The 23772-nt window shown below is 54.9% G+C and overlaps 2 protein-coding genes and 1 non-coding gene across 5 annotated transcripts in view; 1 reads left to right on the top strand and 2 right to left on the bottom strand.

Moving 5' to 3' along the window:
• JARID2 (jumonji and AT-rich interaction domain containing 2) overlaps positions 1-19772 on the top strand; it is a 243775-nt gene extending 224003 nt beyond the window's left edge. For both annotated transcript variants that reach the window (XM_045551826.1, XM_045551827.1), the window contains 10 exons: positions 1577-1669; positions 4126-4244; positions 4332-4402; positions 5208-5322; positions 7627-7732; positions 8503-8685; positions 9170-9300; positions 10251-10434; positions 13346-13453; positions 17801-19772. In XM_045551826.1, the coding sequence (XP_045407782.1) occupies positions 1577-1669; positions 4126-4244; positions 4332-4402; positions 5208-5322; positions 7627-7732; positions 8503-8685; positions 9170-9300; positions 10251-10434; positions 13346-13453; positions 17801-17983 (1293 nt within the window). In that variant the 3' untranslated portion in view covers positions 17984-19772. The remainder of the gene's footprint in view (positions 1-1576; positions 1670-4125; positions 4245-4331; positions 4403-5207; positions 5323-7626; positions 7733-8502; positions 8686-9169; positions 9301-10250; positions 10435-13345; positions 13454-17800) is intronic.
• LOC123639036 lies at positions 225-286 on the bottom strand. Its single transcript, XR_006735606.1, has one exon. It is a non-coding gene; the product is annotated as a U7 small nuclear RNA (small nuclear RNA).
• A 643-nt stretch (positions 19773-20415) lies between the features above and the next one.
• The window catches only part of DTNBP1 (dystrobrevin binding protein 1), a 129026-nt gene continuing 125669 nt past the window's right edge, over positions 20416-23772 (bottom strand). The window contains exons 9-10 of one of the 2 annotated variants that reach the window (XM_045551829.1): positions 22109-22252; positions 20416-20838 (exon numbers count right to left, since the gene is read on the bottom strand). In XM_045551829.1, coding sequence (XP_045407785.1) covers positions 20594-20838; positions 22109-22252 — 389 coding nt within the window. In that variant the 3' untranslated portion in view covers positions 20416-20593. The remainder of the gene's footprint in view (positions 20839-22108; positions 22253-23772) is intronic. The other variant, XM_045551830.1, reaches the window with a different exon arrangement.

Raw genomic sequence — 23772 nt, forward strand, 5'->3', positions numbered from 1 at the left:
GGAGTTTCCTGAATGTTTGGTGAGAGTCTTTCCTCGTTAAAGCCACTCAGGAATCTTGTGTCTGAATGGCCAACTCATGAAATGATACATTGTTGTTGTTTTAAAGGGTGAATTCCATGGGCACGTGTTAGATGTGAGTAAGAGAGTTTTTTTGTTTTAAAATACCCCATCAAGAATATTCTTATTTTTTAAATTTTGTATTTATTTTTATTTTTTGGGGGGGGGAGGGTCTTCTGGTCAGGACCAGAAAACCTGGTAGACAAATTCTAAAAGAGCTTTAACACTAAGAGTATTTTTAGATTTCAGTGTAAAAATGATAGGAGCTTGGCGAGGTGGCCATGGCGATGCTCCCCAGCCGCTATAGCCTGCGGGGAGCGGGCGGCTCTCTGTGGCCACCAGGGTCCCAGTCGTTGGCTTTTGTGTGCTGTTGTCACCTGCACTTCCATCCATCGTACTCCGCGTCAGGGCAAAATTTGGTCCCTCCTTGTAGTTACTTCTTATTTTGTGCTGGCCAGAATGTCAGGAAAGGCTTGGATTGGAACTGCCTGGGGATGTTTTCTTGTGGTCGGAACCCTGTTTAGTCCCTCACGCTGCAGGAGAGAAGCCAAACGCCAGCATCTCCGTGCCAGCTGCTTGGCCTGTCGGTCCAGTGGCAGGAGTCTGGGGCCTGTTCTAGCCCTGTTATTTCGTGGGGATGCTCATTAGGGAAGCCTTCCCTGCACCCACGGCCCTCTTTATTTCTCTGAGGGCGTGTTCTCCAGACGGGACAAGCTGGGCGAGACCAGAGGTTTTGTCTGTTTTGTGCACTATTCTATCTCCAGCCCATAGAATTAGGTGGGTGTCAGTCAGCGTTTCTGGACTCCAGGAATCAGCACGCCCGGTGGAGAGAGGGAGGGCAGGAGCCGACTCCGGATTCCCAGGCCTGTGTCGTCAGCTGTTCTCTCAGAGCGAGCGGAGCAGCTGGATGCTATTGGGAACAGGGTGACAGGGCACTGATGGGAAAGGTGCCAACAGGGCAGCGGTGGCTTTGGCAAGTGAGTGACCAGGCTGCCCCTTCACACTAAGGTGCTTATTGGCCAGTTTCATGTGGTGGGACTCTCGGGTGTAGAAGCTGCCCAGTGTCTGTCTTTCGGGGCCTCCAGGCTCAGGGTCCCTGGATGTGAGTTCCATCGGTCATAGCTGCCGTTAGTTTCTTCACCAGCTGAGAGCTTTGTCCTTCCCTGCGCGCAGGGTCTGCTTGAAGCACAGGTGCTTTCTAAACAGGGTGCCTTGGAAGTGGCCTCTCGTGCTCCCCAAGGGCATCTGCTTGTGGCCTCCGGGTTGGCGTCTTCTCGTCATCTGTCTGGCAGGTGACAGCCAGTTTGCCTCCCCTGGTAGCAGCGGTTGGCGGAGCCGTCCTTCTCCCCTTCCCCGCACTGCGGATCCTTAGGAGAGCATTTCTCTGCCTTCTCTGCTTGTCATTAACTCAGGGCCCTGGGGAAGCCATGGGCAGAGGCCGGGACAGGTGTGTGGCCTGACTGGAGGAGGGCTCAGCTTCGGTTCTTAAACTTCACTCTTGTTTCTGTTTTGTTTTCAGGGAAGGTCTGTTTCTCTAACGACTTTTTATCGAACAGCAAGAAATATCATGAACATGTGTTTCAGCAAGGAGCCTGCACCAGCTGAAATCGAGGTGAGTGAGGGTGGCTGCCTGCCGCCCCCTGGGGTGCCGGAGCCGGGGGAGCCCTGCCCACCTGGTCCCCGGAGCCTGCGGTGCCGGAGGGACCCGGGCGGGGCAGCGTTTGTCCTCTGTGTGGAGCGTGCGCCGGGGCCGCGGGAGTTCTGCCTTAGGTTCATCTGAACCTGCTCAGAAGCCAGCAGCCGAGTGAGGAAGGTGGTGAGGTGCTGAGTCGGGGGTGGGTTCTGGCTGCCCGCCTGCCCTCCATGTGTCTGTTACGCAAGAGAATGTTTGGAATCCCTTAAAACCACAGTTGTGCTTTTTCTTCTCTCCTATTTTTTATTTAATGGGATTGGCAGGTTGCCATTTTTGTGTTTCTGCCAAGTCTCTTCTTTGAGTTAGCACGAGGCTGGGAAGACAGTGAGCACTTCTGTGCCCAGACCAATTAGGGGGAGGCTTTGTGCGAGGCGTGGCGGGACGGAGACCGGATCCGTCTGTTTACCTCCCCGGCCAGTGCCCGTCTGAGTCCGTGTGAACTTCCAGCTGCTGACGTCGCTGGGCTCAGCAGCCCGCGGGTGTGTGAAGGGACAGAGACCAAACCCGGTTCGCGGGGGAGGGGCAGCTGCCGGCCAGGGAGCGGGAAGGAGGTCTGTGCTGACTTCTGGCCTGTGACAGGTCACACCTGTTTCTTTAATGTTACGTGCCACTCTTTAAAGTACAGTCGGGGTGGGTTTGGCCCATGTGTACCTGGTGACCACCGGGGTTCAGCCACCCTGTGGTTTCCTGCAGGTGAGACTTTCAATGCTCAGACAGGACGGCTGGGCCCCCTGCATGGGAGGCACATGGTGTCACATCTGCTGATGGTACCTGTCAGAGCCCAGGACAGCCAACCTGGAGCTCGAGCCTGCTTTCCTGGTGTGGGGAGTCCCATGTTTACTTTTCAGCACCGTTTTCATCTGACTTCTGGGACTTCGGTCTCTGCTGACACGCCTTAGCTCTGTACCCAGGGTGCAGCTGTTCCCCACGCTGTGGCCTGACCCTGCCCCAGCCCGGTGGCTGTGGTTACTGCGCCGGAGCAACTCCCAGCTTGCTTTCCATCAGCTATGGAGTCCATGGAGTCCTGCTTCCAGGACGCGTGTGGCTGTCACGGCTGGTTCTGGGGCGTGCGGGGCGTCTGTGGTAGAGATACCAGGTGGGGGAAGCTTGGGTTTCTGGGGCTGAGCATGGAGTTTCTGGCGCTGGAAAGGGAGGCCATTGTTGTACGGCCCTGTCCTTACGGGAGTTTCCCGAAGGCATAAGAAAGGTTAGCTTGTTGTATAGCTCCCTATTCTGGAATTAATTCCCTCTGAAAGTTTGGATTTTGCTCTAGCAGTTTTGTAAATATTTAAACACAGATTTGCTAAAATTCAGATTTCAGTCCAGGGCTGCCTAGCTCCTGTGCTCTGTGTCTCCCCAGAAAGGCCAGGCCTTTCTCTTGGCTGGTCAATAGCAGCTTGGGTTGGCCGTACTTGGAAGGGTCCCTTCCTCCCAATTCCTCGTCTTTACTGATCCACCAGAGGCCGCTGCTCTCAGTGTCAGCGAATGGGTGACAGGGTCAGGGAGGGACTAGGGTCAGGGTGCTCAATTAGACTCTCGCTTCCATTCGAGGACGTCTGTTTCAGGAATCCAGTCATGTCATGATGTTGAATTCATTCCTGATTGGTGGACATTGGACACCCATCCTGCCCCCCCCCCCCCACTTTGTAGAGGTCACACAGTGTCGTGACCTGTGTTGACACTGTAGGGAACGCTCCTTTGAGGTGAACTGAACAATATGATGCCAAGTGCTTATTGGTTGGGCTTCTTCCTTAAATGTGGTCCCAGCTTAGCAGGGTTTGGAGATTAGGGAAGATGGTGATGTGCTTCTGGGGCGATAATTGAAAACAAAGCGAAAACGCGCCTCTGAAGGGTAGGATCACCTCCTAGGGAAACTGAGCACCTCTGCCGACCTGTGATCAGAACACACCCTCACCCACCCTTCGGCCACATTTGTTGAAATAGAAGACCTTCAAGTTGAAACTGTCAGTTACTGTTCTTAGCATGACATCCTCCATGTTCATCCGTGTCGTAGCTGTCGCACGTGTCAGAATTCCCATCCTTCTGGAGGCCGCACAGTAACCCATGGTGTGGATGGTCCACCTTCTGTTCATCCGTTCGGCTGTGGGCGCACTTGGGTTCCTTCACCTTCTGGCGGGAAATAAAGCTGCTGTGAACACAGGTGTGCAGACTCCGTGCTGAGACCCCGTTCTCGGTCCTTCTGAGTGTGCACACGGAGGTGCCGTGTTAGTCAGTGTTCTGCGGGGGGCACTGTGCACAGCCCTGGGCAGCACAGAGCCTGTCCTGTCGCACGTTGGTGTCCCAGTGTCCTGAGGTTGGACTGAGCTCTGTGGCCTGGGCACCCCACATGTGCTGACTGGCGCTTCCCCCCGCAGCAAGAGTACTGGAGGTTAGTGGAAGAGAAGGACTGCCACGTGGCCGTGCACTGCGGCAAGGTGGACACCAACACGCACGGCAGCGGATTCCCGGTGGGAAAATCGGAGCCCTTTTCAAGGTAAGGATGGAATCCGTCCGTGTTCTGGGGACCAGACGGCGTCCTTCCCCTGCCAGTCCGTGACATCCCTTGTCTTCCCCTCTGTAGGCACGGATGGAACCTCACCGTCCTCCCCAATAACACAGGGTCCATCCTGCGTCACCTCGGTGCTGTGCCTGGTAAGCCTGGCCGCGGCCGCCCACCTGGGGCAGCTTTGACCGTGACTTCTACCCGCCAAGAACCAGAGCTGGGAAACCCTTCTCATGTTGCCTGGGAGGGACGGGGTCTTCAGGTGTAGCGTTTGTGCATTGAAAACTTCAGTGTTGGGCAGAAAGAGGTGTAAGGTCATAAGTGATGAAGTCAGTAAAAATGTGGAAGAGTGAACCACACCGCAGAGTCTAGAGCTGGATGGAAGCTTAGTGGCCAACTCTGCACCTTGAAATTGGCACTTTCGTTGCTAAAGTCCCAACTCCTTAAGGCTGCTTTAAGCTAAAATCCTAAATTCTTAAGATGGTCGGTAGGTTCATGAGTGATGGGTGCTTTGCAGACTTTACGGGACGTCGGGGTGGTGGAGGTTGCAGTCCTGGTGAAGGCCCGGCCTCCAGAGAAGTCCTGGAACCTGTCAAAGGAGGCCCATTTCCGACCCGAGCCGGGGGGCCCTGTGCCTCCACACTCACTGGAGTGTTGGGGTTGGGCACTGCTGTTCTGGGGGTTCACTGACAGCAGTCACGGTCAGCTTCCTGCTGCCCACCCGACTCACTCGGTGAGTTCTTGTTCGCCTGTTTTGAAAGTGTCCACATTCTTGGTTTCACTTTCATATAGAGCAAGCAGGAAAGTGCAGATAACGTCTACTCACTGGGTTTGCTGTGGTTTTGAATCCCATTTCTTTTTCTTCTTGTGTTGGGAGAAAAAGTGATTTTTAATTACTGTGCCTTTGAGACATTGTTGCCACTCTTTAAAATGCCTTTCCCCCCATTGTTTTAGGAGTGACTATTCCCTGGCTAAATATTGGCATGGTCTTTTCTACCTCATGCTGGTCTCGAGACCAAAACCACCTTCCATACATTGACTACTTACACACTGGTGCTGACTGCATTTGGTGAGTACACGGCCGGGGCCCCGGGGGCTGTGTAGACCTGTTAGGTGGGGTCTCCAGGGAACCCCCCACTCGGGCGGCTGAAGGTGTTGGAGAACCTGCTTTGTGTGTTTAGGTTTGTGTCTCACATTGGGGCTGAGAAACAGTAGTGAAAATGGCACACACTGTGGACCGATGGTGGTGACCATGTCGGCCTTCTGCTAGCTGGATGTAAACCGGGCTCGCTGTGGCATCTCGTGAACGGTTATTGTCAGTGTCTTCCAGAGCCAGTGTCTCCTCATCTGTCGGGCTGCGCGGGGAGTTGACTTGCGAACTTGCTCCTGCTGTGTGGGGACGCGCGTGCTGTGTGCCTGCTCTGCCGCGTGGCGCGGCGTTCTGCGTCGGTCCCCGCCTGGGATCCTCTCGCCTAGAACAGTCCTGATAGGGGCCGGCCTCTTTGGTGTCTTTGTTTATGGTGGCAGATGGGAAATGACTACAAATAATCAGATGTCGAGTCGTCTGATAGTCTGCGGCATCATATTCATCCCACGCTAGCTGTGCTTATTGTCCTGATGGGGTGATCAGGCGTTCGTTATTAAAATAAGCAAAGTCTTGGGACCGTTGCTCTCCCTCCCTGGAGCCGGTGTCGGCACAGTGTCCGCGTGTTGGGTTTTGTGGTGAGTCGTGCCGTCGGAGCATGGGCAGGACGGGCGGGTCTGTGTGCTGTGGCTGGTGGTCATCGTCGCTGTCCCCAGGTGGTCTGTGGGGACCGGGAGCCCGGGCCGGGGCACATGGAGCAAGCACGGGCGGGTCGGGGGCTCTGCCTCCTCTCTGTGGGGCAGCCCTGCTGGCCGTCCCCGGGGCCACCCAGGCCTGCGACCCGAGGCCTTGGTTCCTTCATCTGAAGGAGAAGCTGGTGTGAGTGGCTGTTGCGGGGTTTGGGGGTGGTGTCTGTTTAGTGGCTTCAATGCTGAGTCACAGGCAGGGAAACGTGAGGACCTGTGGGCTCTTGGAAGACTCGCCTCTGGAACCCCAGTGATGGGAAATCAAGAAGAGGCAGGGATGTGATCACAGGACTTCATGGTGTGTGGCTTTTCTTAAAACATGTGATTTAGGTTAGAAACCATGTGTTTAAATTGCAAATCAGTAACAGAATATGTTGGCACTGAAGTCACATAAACATTTAAACATCTTACTTCATTGTGGCTATTGCCTTCACTCAGCAACTGAAACCAGGATTTGGCCTCAGAGCAAAACACTCTCGTCACAGACACCCGGGGACGTCACAGACACCTGGGGATGGCTGCCCTGAGAGCAGAGGGAGCCGCTGGGAGTGACCGCCGAAGGCGCCTCTTTGTTTTCACTGGCAGGGAAGGCGTCGCTGGCCCTGGCAGCCTGAGGTCCTGTTGGTGCTTCTGCTCCCACTCCAGGTGTCTCCCTGCAGCCTGCTGACCCCGGGCGGGGCAGGTCGCAGCCACCCCCCAGCCCTGGAAGAGCCCCCTCATTCATGCCCTTAGTGCAGTACCAGGGACTCACGGGTGGCAGTGTGGCCCCGGTGGACTCCTTGGGACGTTGAGGACACAGGCAAAAACTCCTCCCAGCCCCCGTGATTGCCGTGACATTGTTCTAGATTCTTCTGTTGGTTAAGTGCCACCTGTATCTTCAGCCTTTTCTTCCCCCTGACACCCCTGCTGGCTTCACAGCTCCCCCCAGAAGGATCTGTGAGCCCTTCCCCCAGGCCACTCCGTGTGCCCGATGCCGGGAGGCTGGACTCTGGCACACAGCTCCTCGGGGGGCGAGGCCAGGGCCCCCGGGTGTGTCAGCCCGAGCTCGGTGGGCACGTGCACGGCGTGGCTCCTTCCTGCTCCGTGCGGGACGGTGGGGGCTGGTGTTGCCTCCCCTGACCTGGGGACGGGGTTGGGGGACAGATAAGGCCTTTCTTCACCAGGGGCTCAAGGAGTCTACGGCGCGCCATGTTCTGCCTTACAGGGGTTTGTAACATCTGTTTTTGGTTTGAAGTCTCTTTGGCCCACTGAGAGGGTCAGATCTGGGTGAGAGATGAGCGCCTCGCGTCGCGGGTGCGCTGTGGTCTGGATGGTGCTGGGCGGAAGCCGTGCTGCTGCGTGGGAGGTAGCCGGAGCTGGCGGTGACAGTGCCAGGCGCCGGGCCAGGCTGGCTCCCCGTCTGCCAGGGCGGGGTCCTGCCACTCCTGGGCCCTGCGACACCTGGCAGGCCTGCGCGTGCGCGTGCCTGGGGGAGATGGCGACGGCCGGCACGGAGGGGCCGAGTCAAGCCTCCGCCCCTGCCCCCCATGTCCCCGCCGCCCAGGTATTGCATTCCTGCTGAGGAGGAGAACAAGCTGGAGGACGTGGTCCACACCCTGCTGCAGGCCAACGGGACCCCAGGGCTGCAGATGCTGGAGAGCAACGTCATGGTACGTCCGCCCGGCCTCCTCCCACGCAGGGACCACAGGTCCTCCTGGGGACTCCTCTGTGGGGCATTCAGCGGTTTTATAAAGTCACCGTCTTAACCGACCTGCCTCTCGAGGCAAAGAGGACAAAGTGAAATCAGTCCTCAAGGGGTCCAAAACGAAAGGTCCTCTGGCATAAAAACCAAACTGAGTTTCCGTCAGATTGGGCAGGACGCCAGGGTTTGCGATTGTTTGAGTCGTGCATGCAGGCTGGCAGGGCCCTGGGCTTGGGGCCAGTGCTCTGGCTCTTGTGTCCCTAGTCCTACCTGCTGGGCACTAGAGACTGGGCCATGGACAGGAGTGAGCAAGGATTCCTACTCTGTCTTCAGAAAGTCACAGGGATGCCGAGTTCCTGACAGTTGTCACCCTGGGCTGTGCTCTGACCAGCTGAGCCCAGGGCTTCTCTGGCCTCTGCCTGTCCCTGCCTGGAGTCTCGTCTCTGCTGGGTCCCCAGGCCCACCTGGCTTTGGAGGTGACCCTAGCAGCCTCGTGGTCCTATCAATTTGTCTTGTTCCCTGCCGTTGGCATTGCCAGGGTGGAGACAGGAAGGTTCGTGGGGCTTTGTGTGCTCACTTGGGCCAGTGTCTATTTAGAACCTCCTCCTTGTTCTAGGAAGTAGGACTTTCTATTTCTGAAGGAGAAACACAACATCTGTCTCCTTGGGAGCAGGTCCCCTCTGCAGGTGTCCGTGCACAGGGAGGGGAGCGTGCCTCAGCCTGGCCCTGTCTCCCCAGATCTCCCCGGAGGTGCTGTGCAAAGAGGGGATCAAGGTGCACAGGACCGTGCAGCAGAGTGGCCAGTTCGTTGTCTGCTTCCCGGGATCCTTTGTGTCCAAAGTGTGCTGTGGCTACAGCGTCTCGGAAACCGTGCACTTTGCTACCACCCAGTGGACGAGCATGGGCTTTGAGACCGCCAAGGTAAGCCGGTCAGCCCCCTGCTGCCCACGGCCGGCCGCGCGTGCCTTGTGCCTGCGGGTCTGTCTGTAGGTAGGGCTCCCTTTAGAACGTGTCTTTGAAAAGTTTAAGAGATGGCTGAAAGGTTTTTCAGGGAAAGAGCAGTTGCAGGGGGTTTGTTTGTATATGAAAGATTGAGGTCCCTTTCTGACCGGCCCCCTGCAATATCGGGGCGACTGCACTGAATCAGGTGCACACGTAGAGTAAGTGGATGGAAAATCTCCACCCATTCTAAGTGTGGCCAGCGGCGAGGTGCCGTGGCTTTTTCTAGTGTGTGGTGCCTTTCTCACGGGTAAGCAGAATTGCTGTGCAGTTTTCAATAGCTTTTAATACAAACGCAATTCAAAATCTGGAAATGCGGATTGCTTGCCTGCCCCTCCACCGACAGAAGCCTTGCCGGCTGCCTAGTGATGAAAGCTTGTGCTCAGGGGTGCGGCTCCTCTTTCAGGAAATGAAGCGCCGCCACATAGCCAAGCCCTTTTCCATGGAGAAGCTGCTCTACCAGATCGCACAAGCGGAAGCGAAGAAAGAAAACGGCCCCACTCTCAGCACCATCTCATCCCTTCTGGATGAGCTCAGGTAACACACGCTCTGGGTTCTGAGAGACCCCCAGGGCTGAGGCCAGAGAGCTGGGTCCTTCCGGGGCTCTGAGGCGGGACGGGGCAGGTGAGCAGACAGACCCGCAGCCGTGGGCCCCCTTCACAGCCGCAGGGCCCACTGGGTGCGTTGCCAGGTGGGTGAAGACTTCCTGGGTGTGGTGCTGTTTAAATTTCCCCTTCTCTCTCTCTCTGCCTGATGTTTGGAGTCAGAATTTCCTGATGTGCTGATGTAAGACGTGCAGTGCCGAGAAGTTACTTCTCTGTGGGATGAACGGAAGGTGGCTCTGGACGCCCTGGCAGGCTGGTGCCAGCAGTACTTGGCCAGCCAGGCCACCTCACAGTGGGAAGTGTGGCACCCGGCTGCATCAGGGCCTGGCTCTGCACCCCAGAAATGGGGGAGTGTATGGAGAGCGGCCCACAGTGCTCGGCCCTCTTGCAGCCCCCCATAGTGTGTGTGGGGGTAGAGACCACCACTGGGCAGCTTCTGTGGCCGGCCAGTCACCCAACTTCGTCCCCAGGCTGGTGGCACTCCTTAATCCTGCAGCAGACTGGGGCGGGCGTGGAGCCCGGCCTCCTGTGTAACCCTCTTCTCTTCTCCCTACCATGTGGCTCCGGGACGTCTCTCCCTGCCCAGGGCAGAGGCTCTGGGCGGTGCCGATGGGCGGCACCCGGATTTCTACTCATGTCGGAGAACCTTTGATGATGATGCCAACAAATAGTTTGTTAAATTGTGTCCCGGGCTTGGAACAAAGGAAGAACCCGTGCCTTTGCCACTTGACACGATGCTCCCTGTGTCAATAACTCGGCAAAATGGGTCCCCGGCTGGGCCGTGGGCAGGGGAGCTGGGCTCCTGTCCCCTGAGGGCGGGGCGCGTCTGCATGGGTGGCACGTCCCCCCGCTGAAGGCCGGGCCTGCGGTTGTGTCTGGCAGGGATACGGAGCTGCGGCAGCGCAGGCAGCTGTTCGAGGCCGGCCTCCACTCCTCCGCGCGCTACGGCAGCCACGACGGCAACGGCACGGTGGCGGATGGGAAGAAAAAGCCTCGAAAGTGGCTGCAGTTGGAGACGTCGGAGCGGAGGTGTCAGATCTGCCAGCACTTGTGCTACCTGTCCATGGTGAGCCCTGCCTCTCAAGCTCTGGGGCTGTGCCCGGCAGGGGCACTGTGAGCCCAGGGGACCTGGCGTGGGGTCCGTCCTCCCAACCTGCTGCGGGACCTCGGCAGGGCTCTGGCCTCTGGAGGCAGGCGCCTCATCCTCAGTGTCCGGGCTGGGCCTGCTGGCCTTGTTCCAGCAGCTTCTGTCCTTCCCTGCACCTGCACACCGCGGGCAACGGCCTTCCTCACTGCCCTGCTTTGTCCCCTCCAACCCACGTGCCCTTGTGAGAGGGGCCGAGGGAGGGGTGGGCTTCCCACAGCGCAGGGCACAGTGCGCCACCCCTGCCAGCTGCTCCCTGTCCCTGGCAAGACCCGAGCCAGGTCTCTGCCCTCGGGCTCTGTCCTCCGTGTTCCGGTTCTGCTCAGCTACGTGGCGGTCTCATCACCCTGAGGGCTCTGGAATCTGTCCTTGGTTAAACCACTGTCCCCGTCTCAGCTGGGGTCAGGGCTGCTTTTCAGGCATGTCCTCATCAGCCTGTTGCGGGCTCTTCCTCTGCCTTGTCCCTCCATTTGTCACCACAGTCCACTCACGTTCCCTTTCTGGTTTGCTCCTACAGTGTCCTGGAGGGTGTCCTCATGTCCCAGCCCACGCCCTCATGTCCACACGCCTGACCCAGCCTGGGCGTTAATTCTAAACACACTCTTCCCCCCTCCCCAGCCTCCCCATTCTGAGCCAGAGCCGGGCGTGTGGGGACCTGTGTTGCGTGGCCGGCTGGCCTGGCCGTGCTGACCGTCCCCTGCTGCCGCCCTCACAGTCCCCAGTGGGGCAGGGGACGCCCGGCTGGGACTCCAGGCAGCCCCCTCCGCCAGCACCTTGGTCTGGCCGCCGCCCCCCCGCCCCCGTCCTCCACCTGCACCTGCGCCCGAGACGGAGCCGCTTAGCTGGGAGGCACCACCCCGGGCCCCAGGAGTGCCCTCAGCAGCACAGACCCGGCGCAGCGGCTGCGTCCTCGACCCCCTGCTTGTCCGTGGTCAGCCGGGACGGAGGTGTGGGGTTGCCTCTGCCCAGCCTCCTGTGACTGTGCGGCCACCTCAGCCCGCGTCTCGGGCAGAGGCCTGGCCGCCCGGCAGGGGCGAGGGCCGATGCAGCCACTCCCAGATGAGTCGGATGCTCTTTGTAACCTTTGAAAGGTCGAAAAACGATAAAGGTGGAAAAAACAACTGTGCTAGTTTGCTGGGGCGGCCGCGGCAGAGGGTTACTCTCTCGCGGCTCTGGGGGCTGGAAGGCCAAGGTCAAGGTGCTGGCAGGGTTGGTTTCTCCTGCAGCCTCTCTCCCTGGCCTGTAGACAGCCACCTTCTCTGTGTGTCCTCGGTGGCCGTCTGTGTGCCCTCATTTCCCCCTCTTACCAGGACCCCAGTCAGATTGGGTCGGGGACCACGGTAATGGCCTCAGTAAGGCCCCACCTCCAGCTGCAGTCGGTTCGGAGACACGGGGTTCGGGCTGCTTTATGGGAATGGGGGGAAGGCAGATTCAGGCTATAAATGGATTCTTTATATTTTCTTTCCAGATTTTTCCTCAGATTTCAAAATATAATATCTAGAATCATACTATCGTTAAAAGGGGAAAAAATAAGTGGTCATAAACATTTCCCCAAGATCTTACAGTGTCTTACAAACATCACTCATGAAAGCTACTGTCCCTTCACATCTTGCTGGAACTTCCTGTTCATTTCCCATGAGTGTGGGTCACTCTGGTGACCGGTTGTGTGCGTGACAGTGGTGTGTTCCCCTGGGTTCCTGGGACAGCACCGTGTGTGCTCCTTTCCAAGCTGTCCTTCAGAAGGTTGTGCCTTCAGGGTTGTCACCTGGCGTTCCCCGTCACCCTGTGTGTTAGAAAGGATATAGTGTAAGTCCATAGGTGAGAAGGGAAGTTTTACTTCCGTTTGCAATTTGCGTAGCTTAGACGACTAATACATCCGTGCTTTTGCTTAATGTGTTTCACCTTCTTGTCTGTTCCTTACCTTGGCCTCGAGTGTCTGGTCAAGGTGACACATGTCTGTCAGTAGCTGTCACTTCCGCACTCCCACGGCTTGTTCTCTCCTCGTTGCTTGGAAACGCTGCAGACAAACCCCGGGCCTTCCCCTCAGATCCTTCTGAAGAAGGCCGGTGCCACCTTGCGTTTTGTGTTAAGATGCATTTTTCCTTCGTTTTTGAACATGGAATTGGAACAGGACTTGGAGGCAGGTGAGGCTGGGAATCTGTCCACGCAGACCAGGCTGTTCACTTCCTCCCGGCCCCGTTCAGCCCCACGGAGTCCTCGGCAGAGGGCCGTGTCCTGGCGCCCTGCGGTGCTCTGTGCCGCGGTGACAGGACATGCACTTACAGGGCAGCTGGAGGTCGCGGGCAGCCGCTTGGGGAGGCCAGGGCCCGCGCACGGGGCTTGTCCTCGAATGTCCAGGGTGTGCTCCCTGTGGCCGTTCCCCTGCCCATTCCCCATCCTGGCTCCTCCCTTGTCCCGGGTAGTTTTGAACACACAATCTCAGGAGCCCTCAGAGCTCGAGAGCTTATAAGCATCACCGTTTCACCACGGCTTCCGCAGCCCCTCGGTGGCTGGCATCTCCCCTGGAAACTGCCACAGAAATCTGGAGGGGACTTGGGGACGCCCTTTAGGTACAACTCAGACGGTCCGTTATTCCCTTTCCTAGTTGAAGTCTCTCTTCCAGGTTTTTGGTTTATTTTGTTTTCTAAATCCATTTCCAGTGTTTTTTTTTTTTTTTAGCCCTGGAATCCCCTTGGTTGGAGGGGTAGGTGTTGGGGACAGGCCTGCTCTGCTCTGTCCCTGGGCACTGTCTCTGCCCACCCCGCCCCGCCCCGATCCCACTGTCCCACTGTCCGGAGTCTCCAGACCCTGAGCTGTGCTGCTCTTCCTGCAGGTGGTGCAGGAGAACGAAAACGTCGTGTTCTGCCTGGAGTGTGCTCTGCGCCACGTGGAGAAACAGAAGTCCTGTCGAGGGCTGAAGTTGATGTACCGCTATGATGAGGTCAGTCCCTGCTGGTGGCCGGGCGTGCCCGGAAGGGGGCCCAGGCAGTGCGGCAGCTTCCCTGGCCCCGGCTGGACGCAGTCTCGCGGGCCTGGCGGCTCTGCGCCCGGCAGGCAGCCCGGGCTCTGCAGGCCCGAGGCCGGCTGGGTGTGGCCCATGCCGTGCTGGGCTCTGGCCCCCTGCCTGCCCTGGCGGGGATGTGGCTGGGGAAGTGGGTGGCTTCAGCTTGTGTTCCGTGTGTCCAGGCCTCAGTCCGACCTGAGAGATCCAGGAACTGTAACTCCGGATGTTTTTTCACCTGTAGGAATTTGGTTTCATTCTGTTTTTCTTCTACATGTTCATACAACCTTCTGCCAGACCCAGACCCCCTGTCCTTGGTTAGTGGCATTGTTCCCTGAGCCCGAGGTGGCCCTGGGAAGGGTGGCAGAGCAGCAGGTGAGGGTTTCTGCTCCTCTATGGCAGCAGCAGGACCCAGGGGCCCTGGAGCAACACATCCTTAGGGAAGAGCCAGGGGGCATGGGGTGCCAGGCGGGAGGTGGGCTGCCTTGCCGTCAGGGACAGGTGTCGGCTGCGGCTCGGTCCATACCTCCCCAGGCTGGCCGTGCTACCCCCTTGCCCAGCCCTGGGAAGTGAGTTTCGGGGTCTCGCTGCAGCGCCGTGTTTCTCCCCACAGCAGGCGTCTTCCTCTCAGGCCCTGAACCGCTTCCGGCCCCTCATTAGGACCCTGGAGGGAGCGAGGTTCACGGACGGGGCTTGCGGCGCTGCGCGTGGGTTTCACAGACAGGCTCTTGCAGAGGCCCAGGCCCTTCCCACCACCTCCCACCCCTTAGAGCAGACGCTCCTCCGTGGCAGCCTGTCCCATGCTCAGTGAGTGGGTCCTCAGCCTCTGCCCACCAGACGCCAGCAGCGCCCCCTAGGCTGGGACAGCCGGAGCATCTGCAGACGTCGGCCCTGTCCGGGCAGCGGCACCAGCTGGCTCACGGAGAGTCCTGTTCACACCTCCCTGCAGGGAGTCGGCCTGCAGCTGCACGGCCCAGCGCCCAGCTGCCAGGACCAGGGTGTCGCTCCTGCAGGGCTCTCCGTGGCTGGCCAGGCCACTGAGATGTGCTGCCCGCTGTGGCTGGGGCCCGGCCCAGCTTCTCCATCTCAGGAGAGCCCAGACTGGCGTTGGCGCAGGTGCTGTAGGCCGGGGAGATTCCAGGGGAGCAGCTGTGGCTGCCTGGTGGTCCCCTCGTCTCTCTGAGAAGCTGGTTCTAGGGTCCAGGTGATACTGGCAGAAGGGCCTTCCTGGCTGTAGCCCCGCACAGTCTCTGAGACACACAGAAGTGAGTTAGTCCCCTTCCCTTGGCCACAGCTCAGCAGACGTCCCTGTGGTGGTCCCCCTGCCCCCTGGCAGAGTGTGTCACTGACAGCATCCACTGTGGGCCACACGAATCCTGTGCTGGGAGCTGGCTCCCGCCCCTCCGTCCCCCGGGCCGTGCACACCGTGTTGTGGTGCCGCGACCCCCCTTGGGCTCGGGTGACTGTTGTAACACAGTCCCCAGGGCCTGGGAGGGGCCGCCAGGGTGCTGTGCCTGTGTCCTGGAGCTTGCGCACAGTGGACCCTTCTGTCTCCTCTTGTGGCGACACGGCCCTGTTCTCGGCACCAGCCGGGCGTCTAGTATCTGTGGGAACTCTGAGTTGACAACTGCAGATCACGCACCAGGCTCTGACAGTCCCTTTCCTTAAGCACAGGCACCGGGTGGGCCCCTGGCCACCGAGTGGGAAGGTTGCGGTGGACGAGGCCCAGGGGGGTGGCTGGAAGCTCCCCCACCCCGCATAGCCCGCAGGGCCGGGCATCCGTCTCGGCCAGCCCCGTCGTCTTCACGCACGGGGCCCACAGCCCACGCAGGGAGCCTTCCTCTTCCTCACGTTCCGCGTCCAGTTCTGTGAATCGTGATGCTTCCGGCTCCCAGACAGGTCCCGGATCCAGCCAGTTCTCACCGCTTCTGCTTCTGCCACAGGTGCCACCACTTGGTGCCCTGACTGGTCTTTACTGTGTTCCTTCCTCTGTTTCTGTTCCGCATGCAGCAGGTCACTTACTGGAACCCCCCCACCCGGGTCTGAGAGTCAGGCCCCGAGCCCTCCGTGCCGGCTGCTGGTCTCCCCTAGCCGAGGCTGGGGACGCCGCCTCCCCGAACCCGCAGAGCCCGCGGGGCTGCGGGAGAAGCCCCCGAACCCAGGACGCTGCCTTCTCTAGGCAGCAAGCACGGGGCTTCCTCCGGGTCAGCGTCTAGCGGGTTGATGTGACGCTCCCGTACTGCTGTGGGCCAGACCGGCAGCTTCCTGGAACACATGGCCTGTCCCTCGCAGGGCTCGATTCACTCCTTCACTTGGGAACAGGCCAGAGCCCTCCTTGGGATCACCTTTCAGATTGCCCTCTCCTGGCCCGCCCACCGCTGCCGTGGTGACGCCACTGGGCCTCCAGGCACTGCCGTCATGGTCACTGCGTGTCCACACGTTATGTGGCTCCGTGCGGCTGGGGAAGGTCCCGCCCACCTGCGTGCACCTCGTGGCCCACTAGGGGCTGGTGTGTCTGGGCTCAGGCCGGTGGGTCAGACTCAAAGCCTTTGGCTACATTGTAAGATCGGAAAGCTGGAGACAGATCTGTTTGCGTATTTTTTTTTTGTTTTCAAAGAGCATGTTCAGTGAAGGCAACAACCACTTTGTGTCCCTGCTTTTTCACATTAACACCAAGTGTCAGAATGTGGTTAAAAATATAAATCCTTAGAGTACGAGCAAGAACCTCTCTGGCAACTCGCAGAGCGCAGCCAGCTGAACTCATGCTTGCATTCTTGAGGACTGGGAGCCTCCTGGGGTCCCCTGGCCATTTGTCCCTCTGGCACTCTCAGGCTGGCCGGGCAGGATTCCAGCCAGTGAGGCTACGGCCATCCCCACACCGAGCTCGGCAGGGGCAGCTGGTCTGGGCAGGCCACTGTCCACCCAGCCAGCAGCATGCAGGTGAGGGAACGGGGTCCCCTTGCTGGCCCTCATGTCGAAGTGGCTTTGGCCCCGTATAAGAAGGTTGTTTTGAAAAAGCTTGTCACCTACCCTATATTAGCGTGCTCATTGCCACGCAGCCATGGTACGCGTGTTGTTACACGCGCACTGCTAACTTCTCTGTGACCAGAGCCAGCTGGTGCTTTGTTTCTTGCCCTCACTTTTCCGGGGCTTTCCCAAGGGCCCCAGGTCAGGCCCCTGCTGACCCTCGGGGCTTTGGGGATAGGGCTGCTTCCTCGCCTGCCCCGGGTCTGCGAGGTTCCCGCCAGCCCGGCCCAGAGATACGCTTGTGAAATGCATGTTTGCTGCTCCTTCCTGTGTTCTGTTAAAATGGGATGGTGATGAGTTGTGTTAAAAGTTACAAATAAATTTTTGACACTGACAGATAAATGGTTCTCCTGGATGAATTGCAAGAATACAACAAAGGAGGCAGTAATAGAAATGTAAGGACAAGTGTTTGCATTTATTTGCAAGATCAGGTCTTGGTTTCTGTGTCTGGGTGGCCAGAGTGGATCTAGGAGCTTGGGTGTTTGTGTCACCCTCCAGGGAGCCCCAGGGCCCAGCTCCTCCCTGCCTAGCGCCTGCTGGTAGGTGCTGCTTCACCCCCACCCTTCCCTCCCTGTGTCGGGGTAACTCGTGGTGGTCCCGGTGGCTTTGAGGGTGAGGTGATCACACGTGCTGCGTGACTTTAGGCAGGGCCAGGACAATGAGCAGCCGCTGTCGTGAGCTGTGTTGTCTCTGGTGTAGACCTGGCTGCATGGTGACAGCCATCTGTACACCTCAAATAAACGTCAAAACCCACATCCAAATGCAGCTTTTAGGAAATAATTATGTACTTAACGTGTGCCCGTGTGGGACTTCCTATTTGTGACTTTAGCACTTTAATTTGTTTAGCCCTCACAGCCACCAGGGAGGTGCTGTCAGCTTTTCCCATTTTGGGGACGAACAAACAGAGGTTAGGGGAGGTTGCCCGCAAAGCAGGTACAGCGGGCACCGTACTGGCTGTTCAGGGAGAAACCCGCTTCTCTGATGAGAGGGGGCCCCATTTCGGGGCCCTCCATGCTCATGAAGCATTGTTCTAATGAGTTCTCAGGCCCGCTGCACCCCAGAATCTCCTGGGGATACTGTGAAAGCCAGTCCCAGCTGTCCTGAGCCACGTGCAGTGATCTGGGTCTCGATGGGGTGGAGGTGACCCACCTGCCCAGCCACGCCTCCAGCTCTATCCTGTACCTGCCCCTGGGTGGTTCTTGGGGGACAGTGCTCTTCTCTTGTGTACTAATTCTGTGTCTTCCTTTCTCCCCAAAACAGGAACAAATTATTAGTCTGGTCAATCAGATCTGTGGCAAAGTATCTGGTAAAAACGGCAGCATTGAGAACTGTCTCAGTAAACCCACACCAAAAAGAGGCCCCCGCAAGAGAGCAACGGTGGACGTGCCGCCTTCCCGGCTGTCAGCCTCCGGTTCATCCAAAAGTGCTTCGAGCTCATCATGAAGATGCCAACCCCCGTGGTCGATTTATATATATTTTTTTGTAATTATTATATTCTAGTTTGGAGTACTTGCTGTAGGATACAAGCTGTCTTTGCACTAGCTCTAAAGAAGATTTTCTTCTGGTTTTAGAGAACTAATTTTGTTTTAGCATTAAATTGTTGAACTTTTTTTTGTACTTAGAATACCTAGATATTGCAGTCAGATTTTGGAAACTGCCGTTATATTCACTGTTTTAAAAACCCTTGAGGGGGCTGTATTAATTTGTATTGCCCCTATGGCTGACAAAAGCCTTTTTTTTGTTTTTGATTTTTTTTTTTTTTTTTCTAACTGTTGGGGAAAAAAGGCTTTTTAACCCATTTTTGAAGAGGGTGAAGTTTGGAGAACAAATTTTAAAAACCATCAGTCATGTGAGCAGATTTTTCTAGATCGGAAAAGGGATAGGAGACACACACACACACACACACACACACACACACACAGGAAAAAACTTGAAAAGAAATGGCTTTGCTTCGCTTTTTTCTTCTGTCATGTGCAAGATGAGTTTATAATTTTTAAAACCGGAGAGCCCCCATTCTGTTTCTTTGGGCGGTTATGGCAGCTGAAGGCGGACGTTGTTTCCTGACTGTGGGCAAACGCGGAGGTGAGCGAGTAGGTTCTCTTACCAGCACATCACTATGCATCTGTTGAAGGACGGAAGAGACGCGCGAGGAAGACGACGACTGCCTGCCTTGGAGGGGTCACGTGAGGGAGACCTGTGCCTGATTTCATTAGGAAATCCATTCTGTTATTTTTTGGTGCTGTTGGCTACTTTATCAAAAAACCCTTCAATAGCATCCGTAGGAAAAAAAAAAAAAGAAAAAAAGTGATTGAAGCCATCAAGTGCTTCTTTGTCATCAATGTGCAATCTTTCTAACATTCCATCTTCATCTCACTGCTTGTTTTACACCTTCACAAGTCAGCATTAATCTTTCTTTTTAAATTTGTTTCGTTTATGATCACATTTAGAGCCACTAGGAGGTCTGCAGTTCTTTTTGAATGTGAAAAATGCATTTGCGCTCATCTTGTCTATTTTTTTCTCTTCATGTTGTAACAAAAAGGAAAAAAAAGAAAAAAAAAGAGTCCCATCCCTTTTGTACATACGCCTGTAAATTGTTTTAAATACTTGAGCCTTTTTCTTGGTGGGGGGTGGGGAGGGGGTGAGAAGACAAGATGAAGAAAAGCCTTACATTTCAGTTTCTTCATCGGTTGGATTGGATGCTTACAGGGTTTTTCTTGTAACATTTATAAGTGCTGCTTACATCACTGAACAACAACAAAAAAATAATGGAGTAGCTGTTGCCCTTCTCCGGTTGTGTGTACAGTATGTGTGGAATAAAAAAGGGAAACTGTTTTCACAAGCTGTTCTTTGTTTCATAATTGGATTCATCAATCCCATAGCTACCCATATTGCACTGAGCTTGCCAGTGGTGACTGCCAGGAACGTCCTATGATCCACTATGTTGGTTGTTGTTGCAGAAGACTGAACTGTTTTGGAATATTTAACAATGACATAAACAGAGTCAAGTGTTTTCCAATGTGGTTGTCCGGTTTTTATGGCCTTGCTGTGTACTTTTCCCTCTCTTTGACAGTGAACTTCTGCCTCTGGCTTACAGTTTGACATTTAATTTATTAGCGCTGCTCTGCACCCCTCCCTTGGGAGGGAAGACTTCATGTGGTTTATTGCGAGTTTTTTGTTTACTTTTCAGGTTTGTAATACAAGGTTTAATAATAAAATCAAAAAGTTTTTTGGACATTTGTCTGTCTTGTGGAAGATGAGTTAATGAAACGAGTTCTTTTCTGATCACGGGGCAGAGGGCTGAGAATGCCTCCCTCCAGCCAGGCAGTGGAGCTGCCAGTGCACTGCAGAATGCCGTTGAGTCCCCTTCAAGCAAGTCGCATGGTTTCCACGTGGTCCCGGGCTGCAGCCGCTCCTTCCCATGTGTTAGCGACTCCCCACTGCACTCCCCGAATGCTCGACAGAGCCTGTCCCCTCACCCTCCCACTGGGCTGTGAAAAGTGGTGAGGGGAACACATCTCCGTGGACCGGGCTTTGTTCAGGAGTAAGAACGGAGTATTGCTTTTGGCTTATTTCTATTCCTGTGGGCCCAGGTGGGTGTTCTCTTGTTATTAAAGTAGGGGTTGGCTGTGGACTAATAATTTTGTAATGATCGCTGACAAACCCATCGGCTTTGCCAGAGTTGAGTCTGACTACACCTTTCCGCCTGTCCAAGGGCAGGCCGTTCACAGGTGCAGTCAGAACTGAGCCGCACTGCGGCCCGCTCGGCCTCCCCCCGTCCTGGCCCCGTCACTGCACTGAGGGGCCGTGAGTTACCTAGGCCTTAAGGAAGTGTGTGTTCAGTATCCTTTCTGCATAAACTAGCTCTGTACCCTCTGTTTAGTGTTCAAAGTCCTTAACACTTTATTGTTAGCTCTTCAGTCAGCTTCTCACACATTATTGGCAATTGTATAAAAAATCAAGAACCTCCATAAAACAACCTGGTTTTTTACAAGGTGGAATTCTGTGCACAGCTGAAACTTAATTTGAACGTAGCAGAGAACATGAATGTCCTGCTTAAGAGTCGCTGTCGTCACTCACAGCTGGAGAGGCCTTTCTGTCAGTGTGTGGCGTGGCCAGCGCGGTGTCCACCTGGACTTCCTCCTCGTCAGACTGAACAAGGGGGGACGCCCCACCCTCACTGGGGTCCTGGGTGGCTGAGTCAGTGCATGTGGAGGATGAGGAAGGTGGCTTGGCTCGTAATTCTGAGGGATCTGGAACCTGAAGTGTAATTTCATTCTGACAAGTATTGGATTCAGGCCCTGCAAAACAAAGCAGAAAAAAACCCATCATAAAAGTATTACAATTTAGAATTGCCACTGATGACGGTTGCTGAGCGTGCTCAGAGTAACAGAAGTGCAGGGTTCTTGTTGCAGTGCTCTGGGGCCTGTAGAACCAGGAAACTGCCCTGGGTCCCTGAGCTGAGCCAGCCACCTGTGTCCGACAGAAAGGTAACCCTTTCTAACTGTGTAAGGCCCAGGAGCAAGTGCTGCATGTCTTTGAGGAGCTGTCCACATAACCTTGATACTCTAGATTTACTTCTTTTTACCCTTTTAAGTAATTCAGAGATACCAGTGCTAAGAGAGAAAGTACTGACCTTTCAGCATTTCTCCAATTTCATGGGAACTAAACAAGTTCAAGAAATCAAAACTCCCTGTGCAGATGATGTCACCATTTTGTCTGTCTCCTTGACTCTGAGAGAAAGGCCGGCATTAATTCCCATTTCCAGTATTCTGTCTTAGGACAGGGCCAAATGCACCCAAGCCCCTGCTCTTCCCTGGGGTAACACCGCTTTCACGGATTTGCTGGGAGAGGAGGAAGAGTTTAGAGAAAGTGGAAATCATGGTAATGACAGAACTTTCTAGAGATGGCCACAGTGCTGGGAGGACTGAGCTTTGCTTGTACCGAGCCAGAAGAGCTGGTCTGAAATTTTAAATGAACTGAGCCCAAGCATAGGTCTAGCACAGGTCTGGTGCCTCAGTAAATATGTGCAAAATGAACATAAAATTTTGGGAAAGCATGAAATGGAGCTAAAAGTGCCCATAAGTTTGTGATTAATTTTTACAATACAAAGCCAAGTGCTGAACACACAGCATGGCCATGCCCACAGCAGACGTTCCATCAACATCTGCTGAAGTAGGAAGAGTTTTAAAAAAAAAACCAAAAAACATACTTAGACAAGGTATGTCCCTACCTACCCCAAATTTTAGTCCCTGATTAAAAATCCAATTCAAATTAATTTCTGGGATGGAGAAGGAGGTAAAACACAACACTTCGTATTTGGTGAACGAATCGTGGTAGAACACTACAATCTTTGGAGAAAAATTCATGACTCAACCACCACCGTTTCCTTCGCCTCACTGTTGTCAGACCAAACCCAGGTATGTGGGAGTGTGGGTGAGCGGGACGAGAGGGGGGCTGTGCACTGAGGGATTTGTACATTGTCAGGTCAGACGATTCTGATGTCTTCTCTTTGTAGGGAATGGTATTACAAAATCCTTGCTTATGTTTAGGTGAGTCTGTACACTCTACCTAAGCCAGGGGACAGCACGGCGTTCTCTTCTCCGCCTGAATTCAAGAAGACATCCAGGGCCTCCTGGTCGGATATGTCCATCAGATCCATCTGCTCCAGCATGTCCACGTTCACTTCCATGGATGACATGCTGCCTATGGGCTCTGGGGACAGATCGGCAACACAAGAAAGTTACCTTTTTATCTTTGTTACTACTTTAAAAGCTTTAGAACTTCAGTTGACGTTAGGCTAATTGTAGGTATGCGGTATCTCCTGCTACTCAAGCTTGCTTACTTCGTAACAACCTGCAGTGCATTAGTAAATGACATGCTCCAGGCTGGTACTTCACATCTGTACTAGATCACTGGTCACCATGACCTTCTCATTCCATACAATTACTTTGTTTGCCCCTACCCCTGTGTTTGGGGATGCTGCAGACAAAACAGTCTCTGCATGAAGCAGTTCTCGCTGGTGTAGGGCGCTCAGAGAGGCCCATGCCACCGCAGCCTCCCTCCCTGCCAGATAGAGCTCTGTTTGCTGCCCGCAGCTGCCCCCAAACATTACAGGCAGGTATATTCCTATAATTCCAGTTGAAGTTTTTTTGTTTTTTGGAGACAGTCTCACTCTGTTGCCCGGGCTAGAGTGCCGTGGCGTTAGCCTCGCTCACAGCAACCTCAAACTCCTGGGCTCAAGCGATCCTCCTGCCTCAGCCTCCCGAGTAGCTGGGACTACAGGCATGCACCACTATGCCCGGCTAATTTTTTCTATATCTTTTTAGTTGTCCAGCTAATTCCTTTCTATTTTTAGTAGAGACGGGGTCTCACTCTTGCTCAGGCTGGTCTCGAACTCCTGACCTCGAGCAATCCTCCTGCCTCGGCCTCCCAGAGTGCTAGGATTACAGGCATGAGCCACTGCGCCAGGCTGAGTTGAAGTTTTCACTGCCCTTGGAACATTGCTCAGTCCCAACAGCAAAAAGGGTTTGAGCATCTGCAGGCTGGGAAGTCGAGCCAAAAGCTCCCTGCAGGGAAAGCACAGACTGGGAGAAACAGCACAGCCCACCAGCAAAAGGAGACCAAAAATGCTGCTCGTTTGCCTCAGCCCGGGCGCAGATTGCAAGGGATGGAGCTCATATTTAAACCACCTCTGTGGTCCAGAAAACCACAAGCTGTTACCCTACGCGTGATGGTGCCTGGCAGAAGCAAATGCAAATTGTTTCTGGAAGGATATACCCTTAACCTTGATTTATACAAAATCAATTCCAATCCAATCTGGAATTTATAACATACATGGAAATGAATCCCTATTGAGCAAAGGTCAGCAGAAAAACAGCATCCTTTCTCAAGAACTTTACAGGTGGCTGTTTACATATAATGAAATAAAAGATGGAGTCCAAAAATGAACATGGTGTCAAAAATACAAACAAGACATTTGAAAAAGAGCCAGATAACGTCTAAATAGGAAAAATTTAATCACTGAAATTTAAAACTAAGGGCACAAGTAAAGATTACTCAGAGCTAAGTAGAAAATTAATATAACAGAAGACTGTATTTGCCACAATACAGCACAGAAACAAAAAGATGGGAAATACAAAAGAGTTTGAGATGTGGAAAAATGCAAAACTTTAACATATGTTAACAGTTCCAAAAGAAGAGAATGGAAGAGCAACTGTATTCAAAGAAGCTGA

This window comes from Lemur catta, chromosome 5, assembly GCF_020740605.2.
Source record: "Lemur catta isolate mLemCat1 chromosome 5, mLemCat1.pri, whole genome shotgun sequence".
NCBI lineage: Eukaryota > Metazoa > Chordata > Mammalia > Primates > Lemuridae > Lemur > Lemur catta.